The sequence below is a fragment of the Pleuronectes platessa genome, chromosome 9 (assembly GCF_947347685.1).
Source record: "Pleuronectes platessa chromosome 9, fPlePla1.1, whole genome shotgun sequence".
Taxonomy (NCBI): domain Eukaryota; kingdom Metazoa; phylum Chordata; class Actinopteri; order Pleuronectiformes; family Pleuronectidae; genus Pleuronectes; species Pleuronectes platessa.
The window spans coordinates 18001903-18019937 of NC_070634.1; the positions used below are offsets into that span (position 1 = coordinate 18001903).

General features: G+C 39.7%; 1 protein-coding gene across 3 annotated transcripts in view; it reads right to left on the reverse strand.

Annotated features, from left to right (window-relative positions):
* The window catches only part of LOC128448366 (arf-GAP with coiled-coil, ANK repeat and PH domain-containing protein 2), a 47495-nt gene that overhangs the window by 19363 nt on the left and 10097 nt on the right, over nt 1–18035 (reverse strand). For 2 of the 3 annotated variants that reach the window (XM_053430970.1, XM_053430972.1), the window contains exons 2-9: nt 15593–15650; nt 14012–14131; nt 13311–13364; nt 10995–11053; nt 9756–9939; nt 6602–6646; nt 6425–6520; nt 1684–1758 (exon numbers count right to left, since the gene is read on the reverse strand). In XM_053430970.1, the coding sequence (XP_053286945.1) occupies nt 1684–1758; nt 6425–6520; nt 6602–6646; nt 9756–9939; nt 10995–11053; nt 13311–13364; nt 14012–14131; nt 15593–15650 (691 nt within the window). Of the gene's footprint in view, nt 1–1683; nt 1759–6424; nt 6521–6601; nt 6647–9755; nt 9940–10994; nt 11054–13310; nt 13365–14011; nt 14132–15240; nt 15387–15592; nt 15651–18035 lie in introns of those variants that run through there. The other variant, XM_053430971.1, reaches the window with a different exon arrangement.

Here is an 18035-nt window from a genome sequence, read left to right on the forward strand (position 1 = left end):
TTGACTGTTCACAAACTAAAAAAAGGATCAATTTGACAACTGAAATCTGTTAAACGGCGAATCCTCTTAAGATGGAATTGCCAGTGTAATGAGTTGAGCAGCTGACTCATCTTCCTACAGATGATGAGATCTGAAAAGGTCTGAGCAAACAGAAAAGAGTATAGAATCTCTCCAACCAAGCAGACATGACACAGGAACAACAGTGACAGTGTGGAGGGGGGGGGAAAGGAAGAGTCACAACTTACCTGCAGAGCAGCCTGTAGTGAGCAGAAGAAGAGAGGAAGGGGAAAGAGCACGAGCAGAAAATAGAGTTATTCAGTCAAATCTGAGCACAAATGGTAAGACAAGATAGGGCAGTGGGAGAGAGACAATGTAAAGAGTCTTAAAATAAACAAGGGGAAGTTGGCGAGCACCATCACTGACCGAGCAAGAGAGAAGAGAAAGAAATAGGAGAAGAAATATACAGAAGGAAAAGATGGGGACAACAAATTAGAAACTGACAGATGGTGAATAAAAGGACCTGTCAGAAGAGGAACTACTGCACAGACAAGGCAGACAAATTAACAGAAGCCAGACCAAGAACAGCTGGGAGAAGAAATGGCAGATGTTGTCTGGAGTTAATGAGATTGTGTATTGTATTGTATTGTACATTGTGCTTAACCTTTTTTTGTTCAGGGTTCAAAAAGGTCCAACTAGACCATTGTCTGAAATTAACACACTCTTTTGACAAACATGCTGAGAAATATCCGGGAAATTATTCTGAAATTAAAACTATGGGGGCAAAAAAGCTCTAAGATTTCATTGTCCAGATTCTGACGATTGTTGGTTACGTCTTGCCAAAGCCTCTGCTGAACGCTTGTGGAAGCGGTTTAAATAAAAAGTATGACTCATTTAGGATATTAGGTTTGGAGGAATGCAGGGTAGAGATGGGAGCATGCTGAAACTCAAGCTTGGTTGTTTGGAAATGGGTTTCGGTCAGCTTTCAATAATGCATGATCGTGTGGCTGAAGTCATCTGAAGCGATCACTTTACAACCGGCGGGCGGAGCACTTCTTCCATTCACTCAAATGAAAAATATAAAATAAATGGCTGACATTAATTTTAAGCATACTAAGGATTTTAACATAATAAGAAAAAAGACTTGTTTTCATCCTGAATACAGCACAAGCTTGTAATATTTTAGCATGGAGCATTGTGGCTTTCAGAGAGTTCAGAAGAGGCATGTTGTGGTCAGGGGGCTTACAACACTTGACTGTAGGGTAAAGGTAAGACTTGCAAGATCCCAGTAGCGTGTAGTGGCTTTACTTTTGTTGGGTGGAGGCCTGGGTGCAATAAGAAAGGCTTTGTGACCAAAGGCACGAGCACGTTACAGCCATAAAGTTATAATACACACAGGAAAAGCTCAGGCTCAGAGTAGAGTGGCCATGTTGAGCACATATTGAGTCAGTGTTTATATTTTTGTGATTTGCAGGTTGCTGGACAGACGTAAGAAGAACAAATTCGACATGCTGTATTGTGATTTTTTTTGGTTAACATTCTAAATTGAATGCTACTTTAGTTTGTTCAAAATGATTTGTATATTGAGAGGAAATGGGACCATATTTTGTGTGTGTGTGTGTGTGTGTGTGTGTGTGTGTGTGTGTGTGTGTGTGTGTGTGTGTGTGTGTGTGTGTGTGTGTGTACCTTTTGCTGGATGGTGGAGTGTTTCTGCTCCATGTCTCTCTTCTCTTTGGCAGCATCCACCACCAGCTGGTCCAACTGCAAGAGACAGAACAACTGATTAGTCAACCGTACCAAACCGCCTGGTCTCACACACGTTTCACTCAGAGACGGTGAAATGTGTCTACTCATTAGATGCTTTCTTTACATTTATCTCACCTCACAGTTGAAGACAAAGCCCATAAGAATCAATCTAATACTGGGCCACTTATCCTCTTTTGACTTAACGTGGAAAGGAAATTTAAGCCTATGCACTGATGCTTCTCTCTTTGTTTGCCTTTTCAATCTTGCAAGCCAAAAATAATTCCAGCAAACAGAAAGTTTTTCCCATGAAGACAAGACACACTTTTCTCTCCTAAAGAAAATGAACTGATCCACAGTGGCTTCATCATGTGTGAAATTGGATTGGGGGGGGGGGGGGCTGGGGGTAGGGGTGATTGATTCTCCTCGTCTCTGGGAAGTAAGCACTGCGCAGAGAGAGGAAAACAAAGACTGCAAAGAAAAAAGAAATACATATAAATAGGGCTTCTATGAGGTCGCAGGGCGATGGCGAAAATGTGCCAGTTTGCCTTTTGCAGCAGTCAAATCATGGTAGTCTGGTGCCGCAATGTGACCTAAATCAGCAAATCTCGAGCCTCAAACACAAAAGGAACAGTATCTGATTGTAGGTCAACGATTGAGGGGGGGAGATCTAGAATTGCACGTGAATATGGATGAGTAGGATTCAAAGTTTCTGAGAAAAGCTGAATCTAGAAGTTACATTTGTGTCATTGATTTTTTCCACACAGACAGTGCACATTAATAAAAAAACAATGGGGCCGTTTTTCTTCTGTAGCCCCATCAACTGGTTTCTCTTCTTTATTTTTAGAGAAAATAAAGTAGCTTGATAACAGATTTGTGAAGTTACTAATAATAGTCTTCTCTGAATCAACTCAGGACTCTTAGTGCCACGTTAAACTATAATCATAATGACTGTCTTTGTGACCCCATCTTAAAATCACTGTCTACTTTCAATTCGGCATGCACACAGAATCAGCTACTTGGCCATAAACACTTGATATGGTTTTCTGCTGAATAATGACTGCTGCAGCTGCAAGTTACGGTGATAATGTGCAGGGGAATTTATTGAAACAACAAGAATCAAAAGGAAAATTCATCAGCACAAAAAGTGTTGCATGTTTACAACACGTTATCTGCATTCATCATTAAATGCCTGTGGTGGTTTTACAGGCAGCAGTAACCACAACTGCAAGCCAGGGGGCAATTCACACTAAACAGAGACCACACTGTAGATAATTATATAGAGGAGGTGAGACCAACATTTGACTTCCTATCTAATGGTGCGTAGGACATTTTCTAGGAAAATAATATTCTGCTTCTAAACAATAAAGTCATTGGATCTTTTTTTCTCCAGATGCGTATGAAAATGAAAATGCTGCTATCTGATATGAGAAGACAGCATTTGAGGGAGCTGGGTCTTTTGTTGAGAGAGGAAATGGGTGGACGGCAAAGCGGCAGGCAGATAACATCAGATGGGAAATGTTCTCCCATGCTGCACCATAACAACTACTCCAGTCTGGTCCATGCTGTCTATTTGCTTCTATCTATATCTGAAAAGGCAGGTTTGTGTTTGTAATTGCAGCTCTCCACATACTTTGTGTCTTTGACACGCCATACCTTAAACATCTTATCTATCTCAGTGTGCAGCCGCCGATGATGATGCCAGCAGAGACAATTCACCTCATATATCTCACTCATCCTGCTTCTGTCACCTACAGACCACAGCACCACGCTGACGCTCTGTCTCGGCCCCACCACTTGGATCTGTTCTGACATGCAACTATGACAACAAGCTGCATGATTCACGGTAAAGACACAAAAATCCCTCTGTATGAAAATATTCCCTCAGCATATGTTCTGCTGTGAGCATCTGTGTCACGGAGAGATGCATTCAGTAGATTATCTCATATTTAGAAGCAAGGACAGAAAAAGTACCATATTTGACATAAGTCATAAAGTTGTCATGCAAATAACTTCAAAAAATCTAGCCTCCCCTCACTTCTATACTTTCATTTCACCTACCCCAAGTTATAGAATAGATAAAGATAAAGAGGAAGAAATAGATTCACCTCTGCTGCACTTAAGTTCATATACTATAAACTATACTTAAGTATATATTCTCTAAAACCAAGTCAAAGAAAATAAACTACAAAAATGGAAAAATAATCGCTTCACATGACCTTTTAGGTAAATTAATTTAAAACAATGTACAAACAGAGTATTCATTGTAATAGATTACTCTTTTTTTTTTTAATACAAATTGCCACCTTTTGTTCCTAACTTGGTTCTGAAGCATATATACTGGTTTATTGTTGCAGACTATTTCCACCCTTGATAACTTATTAGTCACAGGCATCAAGTTATATTATCCGACCTGCTGACAGCTCCTCCACACCTCCCTGCACAGCCTATCCACCTTCTTCAGCTTCATGATGTAGAGTTCAGTTATAATCCACAATCCTTCTGGTCGCTGCTTCCTGCAGCTCGCTGTCTGATCTTCCTTTTTCTTTTTCAGTTTTGATACTGCTCCAAATTCATTGCGACGGGCTTATAAACTACACGGCAGTTATACTCCAGTTGTTCATCGGCTTGTAACCAGCCCTCTATCTCTCCCTCTTTCCCTCCCGCTTCAGGGTCTTGTTCACTTCTCATCCCCCCCTCACAATCCTTGCTTTTCTTTTCTCCAGTCTTTTGAGTGTTGAAGCCACAGGCTTACAGTCCATGCCTTTCCATTCAGCTTCAATCACTTTGTGCTTTGAGAAAATTACATTCTGCTCCGTATTCCTCCCGAAAATCTGCCTTTTGAGGTGGGTCCGTGTCTCTTCTCTGTACTCTTTGGTTCTGTCTGTGAATTTCTTGACAGAACAACTGCAGATGGTTCCAACTTTAGAGGATGAGGGTTAAAAACCACCAATCCACTTCAGAGGACCGCTGTCTCAAGTCGTCAGATCTGGCTTAAAAAACACTCTTGTTTTACTCTGTCAAATAAAAAACACAATTTAGTTCCGTTTTTTGTCAAATTTGTTGGTTCACAAATCAGGAAATATGTTGAAAAGCTGTAATGAGCTCCCCCTTGACTCCTGATCCCCTGAACGTGTGGCTGGAGTCCTTCCTAGGTCTTGCACCCATTGTTGAGAAATGCCTTCTTCTCATTCAGCTCCTCCGGTGCTCCAGCCTCAGAGTGACCAGTTTTTATTCCACAACCTTCGGTATATATCTTGGGTTTCTTAGCAGTGTTTGCTCAGCTGACCTTCAGGAGTGTGAGTCTAACTGCAGGAAAAACCTTTTCCAACCCCTAGCTGCTCTCTTCCTCATTCCCTTCTCACTGTTACAGCAGTTCCTCTGTGATAATCATCTTAAAGTCACATTTAGCCCATCCTCTGGCCCAGAAGGAAGGCTCTGTTTGTTTTCAGAGGATGCACACAGACACACACAGACTGAAGCATCAGTGGACAAAAATATAGCAGTACTACACACATACAAGAGAGGTTGTCTAGAGGTAGAGGCTCAAGGTCAAAGTGTAGTTGACCTGCTCCATAATGATGTGACTGTAAACTCAGGATCACTCATGTACAATTTCAGAGGATTGCAAGACAAGTTATCACCTGCAACGATTCCTCTAAACTTGAGTTGAGGCCCTGAACCAACATGTTTCAATAAGGAAGCAATATCGTCCTTGCCTACATAATAAAACCTGTTTACTTGTGACAGTGCACTGGAATGTAAACTCAGCTAACAGTTATTCTTCCACTGCACTAAAAATAGCCCCCAGTTTGCTTGTGTTGCAAGTGTTTATATTGTCTGTTCTGACAGCATCGGAAATGTTGTCGGGACCAGTATCATGTATATTTTTACAGGAAGTATTAAAATGAAAAAGGAAGTGACACTTGAATCATAAGCTAAATAACTACATTTCCCCCCAATAACTGAATGGGACAGCAAATGTTTATGATCTAGAAAAACTGTAATACAACATCTCTTTCAATAGTTATATAACACTATGTAATAAAATCAGTTTTACGATAATTTGAGGAATGTGCTTAAAAGATATATTTGTTTAATAGTATACAGAAATTAATACATAAAAAATACAACTTTCACATCACTGATCACAACAAGACTTAAAATATAAGTAACACTGATGAAGTCATATCAACTATAATTAGAATGGCACTCAGAAGAGCACATACCACCACAAAGGCTCAACAGTCCCCTTGAACTCAAATCAAGCTGAACCAAATATCACACACACATAGACATCAGTTTAGCAAAAATGCCAAATTTTGTCATCAACAATATGAATAATATCTTGAGAATTTCAACTAAAATTGGTAAAAGGCCCTATGTCTTCCTTACAAGTTTGATTTAATTAAGTAATTAGTATGGATAGAGCATCCATCCATACAGCACAAATAATATACATTTTACAAGTTGTTTCTGGCGAATTGTGTGCATATTCTTAATTATCTGGTAGCCCAGTAAATTTTGACCCAGACCATAATGTCATTAAGATTTAAAACCTAATGTTAAAAATGTGTGCAAGTGTTTTTTTTATACAAAAGTGTCTGTCTGACAGCAACTGCTGATGCTTTCGAATGAAGCTAGTGTAATGAGTTTGCATGTGTTTATCGGCTGTGGGCTGTACCTGTCCTCCAAGGTGCTTCATAAGAGGTTGTAGTTCACTGAAGAGGTCATATCCTTGGTGAAAGAAGGTCAAGTGGGCGTACATGAAGGACAGCATCTGTAGATCAGACGGTTGTTACTCAATGAGGTAAAGGCAATGACGTTTGAGTAAGTTGATGTGTTAACAAATTATACTTACTGATTTCAGGATTTCTGATCTTCTCTTGGATTGCAGCACATTGATCTGTAATGAGCAAAAAACTAAACAGTGAGAAACTACTTTTTACCTCTGATGTTTCTTGATCATGCTTTGCTGAAAAGATAAAAAGGCTTCACATTAAATAAGCTACTGTGACCATATCCCATCTGACAAAGTGTGGAAACGAGAAGGAAAAATTAGGTAAAATGCTGAGGGATGAAACAAATGATGGAAAAAAGGCAAATGAAAGAAAGCAGACAAGCGTGAAATTAGTTGTACTGAAGTTAAATAATGTCAGCCCAGGCAGTACTGGACAGCCGTCCTTACAAGTGGCACCAGGGGGAGCCCTATATCTCATGTTTGACCTGTCGCTGCTGTAGCCCTTCTCACTCAAAATCTGTCCTGATGCATTCATTGTCTCACACATAAGCAGAGAGGGCTCTACTCATTTGTTCCTGTGCTTATATCTTTGTGAGAAACCTTTTAAGCATATTGAGGACATTTTTGTATTTAGCTGTTTGAGGGTTAAGACTTGGTTTCAGGGTTAGGGTTAGGATAAGGTTTTGGTTCGGCCTTTAGTTTGGGTGGTTAAGGTTAGGGTAAGGGGCTAGGGAATGTATTGTCTCACTTATATAGAAGTACAAACGTGTCTGTGTGTGTCCAGAGCTCATTGCCAACATGCTGCCCGTCTATTCTGTGAGGTTAACGTTGTAAATTAGGAATAAATTGATGGCTGGTTGAACATGTAGACTGATGCTTGCGATTCTATGTGACGGAGAGGAATTAATAACAGTTACACAGGTAATGACTTGGTGTGGTGGATGCATATAGCCACTATGAAAAGCAGGGCATCTTATGATTACACTTCATCACTCTGTTTCATGGTTAGCACAGACCATTTGGTTTCCTTTTTTGTGTTCGGTAAAGCAGGAACAAAACACTTCCATCCGGTGAAAATTAAAAGTCAAAATCCTTGTTGTGGCCAGCTATATGTTTGTTGGCAGGAAGTTTCAAGGCCCCCTTTTCCCTAGCAACACTAACCACACACTTGTGTTTATACACAGATGTAACTCCCACTTAGGAAAGGAAGCTTACTTTTCCATGTACTAATCCCAGTGGCTGATGCATCATAACTTTTACAAGGCCCCTGTTTGTCTTTACAGAGATTACAGTCAAGTAGCATGTCTAACAAGACATGTTTAACTGGAAACGCACACAACAGCCACAAAACATTTATCAGCATTTCGTTGGTAATTGGCTGGTTAATTGTGGTAATTCCAGACTTGCAGATTTGGGTGAAATTTAGGCTCAAATCAGACCTTATATAGGAGTGGGAATTTTCAGGTTTGTTAGATGTAAAAGAAATAAGATACCCATATTTCTGAAGTAATATCAGATTTTCTGTCATGTGTATTAATATTGTATCTGTTTATCTCTCATTCCATCTATTAAATTAAATCTGAAGATGGCAAGTGTAGTGGCTCTTTGGTCTTCTGTTCGGGGCTCTATTTTATGTGAAATGTTTTCGCTTGTTGAGCTTCTGTAAGCAAGGTACATCCCTGACCGTCAGGAATATATTAGGTTGTTTTACCTGTATGTTATAATTGATGAAATGTATTATTTTTTACTACTATGCCCAAACCATGAGTAGCACTCGTAATTTTGTTGTATTTTTGTACAATACAAATGCTCTCCACTCTATTCTATTTTATTTCTAGGCTTCATAACCGTCAATGAAACAAACCCCGAAGGCTAAAGTTTAGTATTTTACGACACAGCTCTACGTGGCACCGCAGGGTAAAACAGACACGCTCCATTCTTAAAATGCGATGAATGCGGGTCCGCCTTACCACCCCTCACATATATTTTCCTCTCCCTCTGCCATCTTGCATGTCACTGTAAACTGTGCACTGTATAATTAAGCAAAAATGCAGCAAAAACAATCCAAAAAGAACAAAAAAAGAATAAAACTACAATCAGTCTCAAATGCTTCCTGCGAGAATGGCTGCATAAGTTAGCTGCATCGTAAAAAGTGCTGATGGCACAACCCTAAATGTGAAACTTTAAAAGGAGACCAATTTAGATCAGCTGTGCTAGCTGTTCAGCGTATAGATTTCCAATGAGCACACTAAGAGGCAAGATAAAAACTCAACCAATTTCTCACAGCCAGGCTTCGTTTTATGAGCCAGTGATTATGTAGTGGGACAGTGGAGAAGACTGCCAGACCTATTTTGAAACCAGATATTGGGGTTTCTGTTCAGTCTAATTTTGGAGCCACATGAAGCATTGTCTGTTCTTTGAAGTCAAATTCAATAACAGGGCCGTCAGTTTCCCTATGAGATAAGACAGCACACATTCTTCAGTGAGAGGAAAGAGGAAGGGCCTCAGCTGATGTGTTCAATGATGCATGAGCACTACTCACAGCCCAAGATCAGATTTAAACAGCTTTACAAGTAGATGTAGTATGCCTCTGTGTACTATCAAATCATTGTGTGCTGCTGATGTTTTGGGGTTGAATCCGTGCTGTGGTAAACTTGAACATGACAGGTGGATGAACTTGAATGCAACACAATCAAACACAGCTGTGGTTCACTCTTGACTGTAACACGTCAGCATTTTTAACCTGACTCAGCATATTATCTTCCCCATGCAAATGTTGGCTATTAGTGTTCAGCTCCGCTTTTTTTCTTAAGCTTCCTTGTTAAAAGCTGCATGTCAGCAATCTACTTAATTCAGTTCAAATCAATTTCTATTACAGAGTAATGTCGAGACCTTACACTCATAAAGACATCCAGAAGTTCCCACAATGAGAATGCACTGGGTGACACAGGAGCAAACTACTCCCTTATATATTGCTATATATATATATATATTTTTTTTTAATATATATATATATTGTGTCATTATAAGTCTAGAGAATGCAGTGTATTGTTAACGGATTCAAGATGCGGAATAACTCCACATTAAAAGAAATTCCATTATGACCTCATGTCCCATAATAGTATGGCCACCACTTTTCTATAAGTTTAACTTTCAGCTGCTACTTGATATATGTAACAAAGCTTCTGACTCTGTGCACCACATGTCACCCAACTGTTTTATCAATATGAGAAAAACTGATTATTTTAATATTATTGGCAAGTGTCCCTCCTACCTGTAAGACGTAGTCGAGCACGATGTGTCGGAAGCACTTGCGTGTGGCAGTGAGGATGTTGGTGGCCTCCTCCACCTCATGCTGCTTGTTGCGGGGCGCCTGTGCGTTCTTTATCAGCGCTGCCTCCTTTTCGTCGCTAACTTTATCAAACTGCTTCTTTGCTTCTTTAAACTTACGCAGGTCACTGGCAAAGAGGAAACAAGGTGCATTGGTATTATTAGTTAACATTTTCAATTGTGTGGGAGGAAAATTGGGGAATAAGGTCAATTAACACATTTGAAGATACTCAATTATGATATATATACAGATTTTCGAGATAATGTTAATAACAGTTTTTATCAGTACCACTACTTCAAATCATGTTACCTGAGTAGGGTGGAAGGACTCTAGAGTAATTGTAAAGGAATGTCAAGTGGTGGAGTTTATAGTAAAAAAAAAAACCTTGATCAAAAGTTTAAAACAAACTAAATTATTTTGCGAAACTTCTTGACCCTGCTCTTGTGACTGGAAAGCTGCTGCGTATATGTGCAAGCGATTGTGTAATTTTAAGGAGGATAAACAAGAATCCTCGAGCATTGTGATCCACATTAATTGTTTGTTGTGTTTTGCCTAGTGAGATTAAGTCACTTCGGAGTGCTGAAAGGTAGTGACTAGTTGTGAGGGAAGTATGGCTGCGGCTTATGTGGGTGTTTAGCGCTGTTGTGCAAACGGCAAAAACTGCTAATCCTTATAATGAAATACAACAGAAGCCTCCACTGCTTCCTGCACCTATGTTAGTACTGTAATATTCAGAGCTGAATCATTGGAAGCAAAATGAGGGCCACAGTAGATTTGAAAATAGAACTGTGGTCACAATTTTCTTTATTATATGAAATTGAATTTTTCAATTTTGTGGTTATCTTAGTCAAATGTAATAACATGCACTGTCTAAATCCATTGCACATCAGATACGAGACGTCCCTCGAGCTTCTTCTTCATATTCATAAGTTTAAGAGAAGGCGTTTTGCGTTCCACATCTATAATAACATGGATTTGAAATGCAGGTGTGTTATGTTCTAAAGTATTCTTTATTTTAATTTATTTACAACTGAACTTAATCCCTCCGTATTAATGTGCTCTGCCTTTTTCTGACAGATGAAACAAAACTGTTTATTTAGGTCATTCTTAGAAAAGCTCTGAATGCTTTAAAACAAACACCTTCATTTATTATTTTCAATTATAACAGCACTTTATACTCACTCTTTGACAAACGTTTGAAGCTGGGTCTTGATTGATCTCTGGGCTTGATCAAATAATATCTGCGAAGAGAGACAGAAAAGTGTAAATGATCCTCCCGGTTTTGGAAGAAAAAAGGGTTGTCCCTTGTTATTTGAATATGTCAATCATCAAGGCTACAACTCAAATTAAAAACAGTAAAAAGCTGATATTCACTTTAGCAAGTCTGCAACTCTGTATATGAGGACTTTTGAGAACATCACAGGGTGGAATTATGCAGCTAAATTTACACCAACAAGCTGACTCCCCTCATCAAGATATTAACATGAGATATTACGTTATTCGTTTAGTCTCGGTTGTGAGTTATACCCCTATTAACGTCAATGCTTCCTTAAAAAGGAGCTCCGACACAGAAAAAAGGAAGGACAAAAACTTCAATGGGATTTCGTGGCCGGACAAATCAAGATGACGAGTGTGGCTGTGATGAGACGCCACCACTGAAAACAGATTGAGCTCTGTGTTTGAGGGGATCATGTGCTGGAAGATGGCTGACTGGTAGAAAAAAAAAAAAAAAAAAAGAACTATCTGACAGTCAGCTGATGTGACCACAGTCTGCATTTTTGAGTCACAGTCTCACGCACTGTGGCGCCTGGAGGCGTTTAGGGGACAAATCGAGGAAATGTATAAAATGATTCACAAGGAAAGACTTTGGTTTAAAAAGTGCAAATTAAAACACACCTGGACAAACCCTAACTGAACTCTAAACCAATTCTGGGCAAAACCTTTCAAAAATACACTGGTGAGGATTACAAACAGATCATAATCTTTGTCTTCATTTTAGGTTGGTATCACTACAAGGCAAAGTTCAATGCTGCAGCTTTAAAAGCGTCAATAATGTTGAATGCATTCGTTTTAAACGTGAGGTTCTCTATCAATTTACCTTGTGTTATCCTTCTTTTCCTTTTGTTTTGATTGTTCAATTGGATCAGAAAACCAAGTCCAACTTGCCAATTTTCCATCAAATGGACAGTGTAAAAACAAAAGGTTTAACTATAATGTCTTTTTTGACCATCAATTGATGCAAAAAACTGGCAAAATAAAGGTAACCTATTTCTAATATAAATAATCAGGGGTATATGCATAAACAATAACAACAATGAATGTATGGAGTGTTTTGGACACTACAATCAAACAAACCCTTCAGTTATGAAATTACTTTGTCTTTATTGTCCACTAATAAAGCCCATAGCACTGTTTAACTGTTCATCAGCCACAGACAACACGTTGATCTAAAAATATCTCACATGTCACAGATGTCACATGATCGTGTTACGCAGACTGGAAACTCACTCTGAACATGTTAATATAAACAAGCATGACAAGAGCGAGATCCAAAGAGGAACTGTCAGTGTGGAACAAGTCTTCTCTCTTTGCTTAAAGGCATCTTAATGAGAACACAAGCAGAGGAAAGGTTGTGTCTCCATTTTTAAATGTCAGCGTCATGTCTACCAGATTCTGACAACTGAGACCAACAAGGGGATACTGGGGAAGAGAAGCCACTTAATCAGATCTGTCCCAGGTCCTCCGAGGGTTTAATAGGGGTTAAAAAAAACAAAATAAATCAAATAAATGATAATTAAAACAAGGGATAAGGTGTAATATATATTTATTATCTGACATTATCTGTGTTTTCTCTATTTCTGTTGCCTCCATGATAACAACCACATTGTAAAAAGCTGACCATGACTGTGTTTACTTCAGTAACGCATGATTTACTTCAAAAGATAAACACTCAAGGAAAACATGCAAGGCAGCAAACTGATTTTACAACAGAGACTCGCTTCGCTGCTGACTTTACACGCCTGAGGAGGAAGGTTTGTTTTTTTCTTAAGTGACCAAAAAATCCCAAAGCTATGTTGACATTTAAGTCATGGTTTAAGAAAAAAAATATTGTTGCATCTGACCCAAAGCCTTTTTCTTTAACCACTTTTTATGGAGGGCAGTGTTTGCTTCTGCAGCCAGACATTTTCAGCAACATTCTGCTTCACATTTTTCAAGTTCCTTAAAGTTCGAAATAGCCCCAATGAAAGCGGGTGCACGTTAAATGTATTGCAATTTTTTTTGTGGTTATTGGACTTTTTCTGCCTCCCTTCCTCTAACTAGTGTCCCTACATTCACAAACAGATTTTCTTGTAGTCTACTTCCGTTCTTCCCAGCAGTAAGTTAAACTCTTGACAGTTAAATAGCTGTCCCAGACTGAGTTTTGTCATCACGCAGCTGTCGAGCGGAGCAAAAAAGTAATGATAATACATCCAATTTCACATGGCAGTGATAGCATACCGTGTGATAGTTGATCATCTCCTGCAGGCTCTCTGCAAACTTTGTCAGACTGGACTGTGGAGAGAAGAGGACAGACATGAAGGCAGACAGAGAAAGAGAGATAGAGACAGAGAGAGAGAAAGAGAGAGGGAGAGAGATTGTCAGTGTGTATTCTTACACCTGACAGTTAAGAATACAACAATGAAATAAAAATAAACTGCACAGGGCAAATTTCTGCCAAAGGCTAAATCTTAGACTGCACAGACACACTCTGTCAGATCGGTATGGCTTAATGTAAACTGTGTTTTTGTTTTGGAGACAGAATGGTAATTGGGAAAGAATTATTTTGGCAACGCTTCTAACTCCAAATACAGGCAGTGGCTGAAGTTCAAACCCCAGGGAGAGGCAGTGAGGCCCATACACAAAGACAGAGAGGAAGTGCTGGCCTTGCTGTTCAAAATTCATGTGAGAAAACAAAACAAAACATCTGTGCTTGGCAAGACTCAAAGGACGGTACAGGAATTTAATAGGGCTTTTTAAAATCTAAATATGGATTTCATCTGTTAATGTCATCAAGGATGAAGGCGTATTACTACTCATTCAAACTCTGATGTTTTTTTTAAACACATAATACATGTCAATAGAGGCCAGCACCCACGCACTCAAAAAAAAGTAATACTATTTCTATGTTTGAGATCAAGACAGTTTTTTTTATTGTTTACCTCGATAACCTCATCTCTGGTGGACGACTGGGCTAATTCTCGGATCCCGTTAACAAACTGCTTGTTGGCTGCGTTGTAGGCTTTTCCAGCATCGATCATCCCAATACACAACTTCACCAACTAGAGAGAGAAAGACAAAGAGATAAACACTTAAAAGGGGGACAAAGAAATAGAGAGATGTAGTAATGGACAGAAACAGAAATAGATGATAAAGATTCCGTGAAAACACTTTAGAAACTGTGCTGGTTAATTTAATAAGTCATTCATTCTTATTTAAAACCCTTGTGGTCGTTGGTGGAACTGTGGAGCATGAACGTGATGCTTCGTCAGTTTGATGATAATATAAAAACAGGTAATTTTATCCTAGCTGACAGCAGAGATATAAACAGGTAACTTAAATTAACAAAAAACTCTGGCCTTTCTCTCTACACTACTAAATAGGAGATGATGACACAGACACAATGTGCCCATGCAGACAAGCTGCTCCATAACAACAACACACTCAACGAAGAATGAGAACTTTAAGCAGTTTCCTTAATTCATTACTAAGTGATCAAAATGCAAAAAAGAAATAAAACTGAAAAAGTCTCTCCTTCAAGAAAACTTATTCCAACACCTGACACATTAAAACGGTTAAAATGTGCTTACATTTGCAAGCACATTTGTGTGAGCATGTGTGGAACATAGGATGTACAATGAAAACGTTGAACTGTGGTCTCTTTAGTCCATGATCACTCAGCTCACGCACACACACAAACACACACATACTTAGACACACCCACTCCCCAGATCGTTCTTCTGTGGAGAAAAAAGGGAACTGATGCTTGGGCTGAGTCACAGTGGTGGGGCGATGAGGAGGGCGGGACTCTGTTAGTCCAGGAACAATATGCTGTGATCTTCTAAGCTCGAGGCCTCGTCCTCAGCTAGTGAACATACTCTTGGTTGTGTAGAGATCCATTGTTAGAAAGAATCCTTTTCCTAACAGGGTTGGGTACTTGTTTGGCTGTGTTTTTTTTACTTTGGGCAAGTTAATTTGAGCTGAATGGGTGAAATGAACTGTGATATTGCATACTATGAATGTGACAGCAATCTGAACCAGCTTAAGGAAATATCCCCAATAGGCAAAAACAGCTATGTAAAAAAACATTTACGTAACTTTTAAAATACAAAATAGTGTTTACTCACAGTTTTATGGTGGTTTACTTAATTCATATAGTCGATTTACTTACATGACAGTTGTCATCAAAATGTATTTTAAACACTTCCTATGTCCCTGTTGCTGGTTCAGGATTGGGGCTGTATTGTGCTGTATTACCCTTCCTCCTAACTCTCCCGCTGACCTGCGCTCGCCTCAGCACAACACTGGAGCACTAGGGAGGGGAGGACCCGATTGCCAGTGCGTACTTCGCACCCTGACAGTGTCTATATTAAAGTCTTACTCAATCTGTCAGAGGATGTACAGGGGGACAAGGCCAGAGACAAGCCAACATTTTCCCACTCACAGGATGGCCTCTGTAGCTGCCAGTTCACACAGTAGAACAAATGAACAATTAAGCAATGTTTTTCATGGGTGGTACTCACTTTGTCCAGCTTGGATTCCAACTCACACACATCCCCCTCTACTTCCTCTATGGTGGCTCTGTTGAGACAGAAAAAAAGATTGAAATCAAGTGTAACCACAATTCAATGGAATCAACTCCACTGACATGGAGACATGTTTATATGCTTGATTAAAGCACAGAGAAAAGATACACTGGAGGGAAATCATTGTGTGAAGAACCCTGTGCCAATATGATTCACCATCTTTGCCACGTTATTATCAATTTCCAATATATCATCTGTCACCACATACAAACATATCAGATAAGAATGAATGAATCAAACAAAATATTAATCTACACAGTGCTAGCTATGGTAAGACTCTTATGCGAAACAGAACACTTTTTGCATGTCAATCATTTTTTAAATACAAGAGAGACTTAAGTTAAACGCAACAATTCCGCTTCACCAGCGCGCACATACTCTACAATTACTTCCTCTGAAAACTAGAGCTGTAATACATGACAGTATATACTTGTGAAGTACTGAGACAAGCACATGCAGACACTCACTCCATTAGAGGCAGCCAAACTGAGAGCTGCCATTTTGGGTAATGCCGCAGGGCTGGAGTCAGGTCTGGCATTGTGCCCTTAAAAACCTGACAAAGCACAGCTTGGCTCTCCACAGGATCAACAGCCTACGAGCTTCACGGTGCCTCGACAGGCGAAGAAGAAACTCAAAGACCTTATCCCAGCACAGCCTCCCTGAGCTAATCCCTACACCGTTCATCGCGTTACTGTGACCTTACTTCAGTCTGGTACCCAATAGATAAGTGGCAGATGAACATCTTTTTAACACTTTAAACTTAAAAAGTGGGCAAACGGGTAATAAACAAGACATTGTAACCTGTTTAGAGATCAGGATACAGAGCAGACTGAACTCAGCTGCACCATATCACAACAACACTTTTCAAACTCTCACCAGATTCAGGAATAAGCCAATAAAGTCTGAGCTGATGCTGTAAGCACTGATCAAAAAGAAAAGCAACAACAAGCACCAAAGGAAAGACAAGAGAAAAGCAGTGGTTTTGTGGACACACAATTGTCACACAGCTCAGATGCATGTTCCACATCAAAAAGAGTTTAGCAGTAATAATTTGCAGAAAGGAAACTTTACACAATAGAAACATTGAAAAGGCCTAGACATACTGGTGCCGCTTTACTTCATCTAGGCTGTTATCCTCCTGCTCTCAGGGTAAATCTCTGAAGATAGGAATATTAGTTTTAAGCTTGAATGTTGATTAAATTTTCTACATTCAAGGGAGCACTGACAAAATATGCAGCACTTTGTGCACACGTTTGTGTGTGTATGTGGTGGGGATTAAGAAAGGCCCCCCGCAGTAGCAGCAGACGGTGTCTCCCCCCCCCCAAGCTGCTTGTTCTTCCATACGGTATCAGACTGACAGCTGCCAACATCTGGCCACTGTCAGGGAAAAACAAGAGACAGACTGAGCTGTGTTTTCAATAAGGGATGTGAGGATGAGCAGTTCACAGCTCCTGCTGAATGTATAGACTACAGCCAAAGATTTTAGAATCAAAAAAGTGCTTGGTGTGGTATAATTCATCACGTTTATTGAATTGTCTTTTACAGTTGTGCCACATCAGCAAGACACAACACTGAACAAATGCAACCTTTAAGCCTTGGAAGACACTCCTGCAACAGAAAGTAATTGATTTGACTGAGTAAGATAAAGCACTGTAGGTCGTCTGTCCTTAGAAACTGCAATAACTTTGCTGAAATCTCACGAGGTAGAATGCTTATTGGAGACGAACCAATTATCTGGCTGCGTAACAGCCTCAGTGTGACCAGGAATATGCCTTCATTAAGTCCATGACTAACTCACCAAACCCTCAGGACTGCTTCTTCACTGCTAATTCTGAGATCAGAGCTAACTGGCCGGTTTATTCTGTAATAACCAGAAAAGCAGACATGGGGGGCGATTCCATCTTTCAGCAAGCTGGATTATATGAAAACCAAAACCTCACTGTTGAGTCTGCAAAACTAACATGAGCCTAATTCAGCCAAATATGTTAAGATCCAGCCCCTTCACACTAAACCCACACCCCCTCAAGGCTGTATTGTGAGCCCTATTTGGTTCATACAAACTTAAACTGTAACAGCCATTACCGTGAAAGATTTTTGAAATATGTAACATGGAAGCAGCTTCACAGAGATGAAACACTGTACTGTCCATTATCACGAGGCTTTACTCTCAATCCAAACACAGCAGGATTAAATGAGGACTTCAGACGAGGAGGCCAGTAACAGGGTCAAAAGCAATTAAGAGCTTCTTTCCCTCTCACAGACCTCAACCCCGGTCAAAGCTAAAGAGCATGTTCCGAGCACTGTTTGCCTTTGTCAGCTGCTTCGGGCAAAGTCCATTTCTTTAACGACTTCCTCTGAAACCTGTAATTTCGGGATTTAA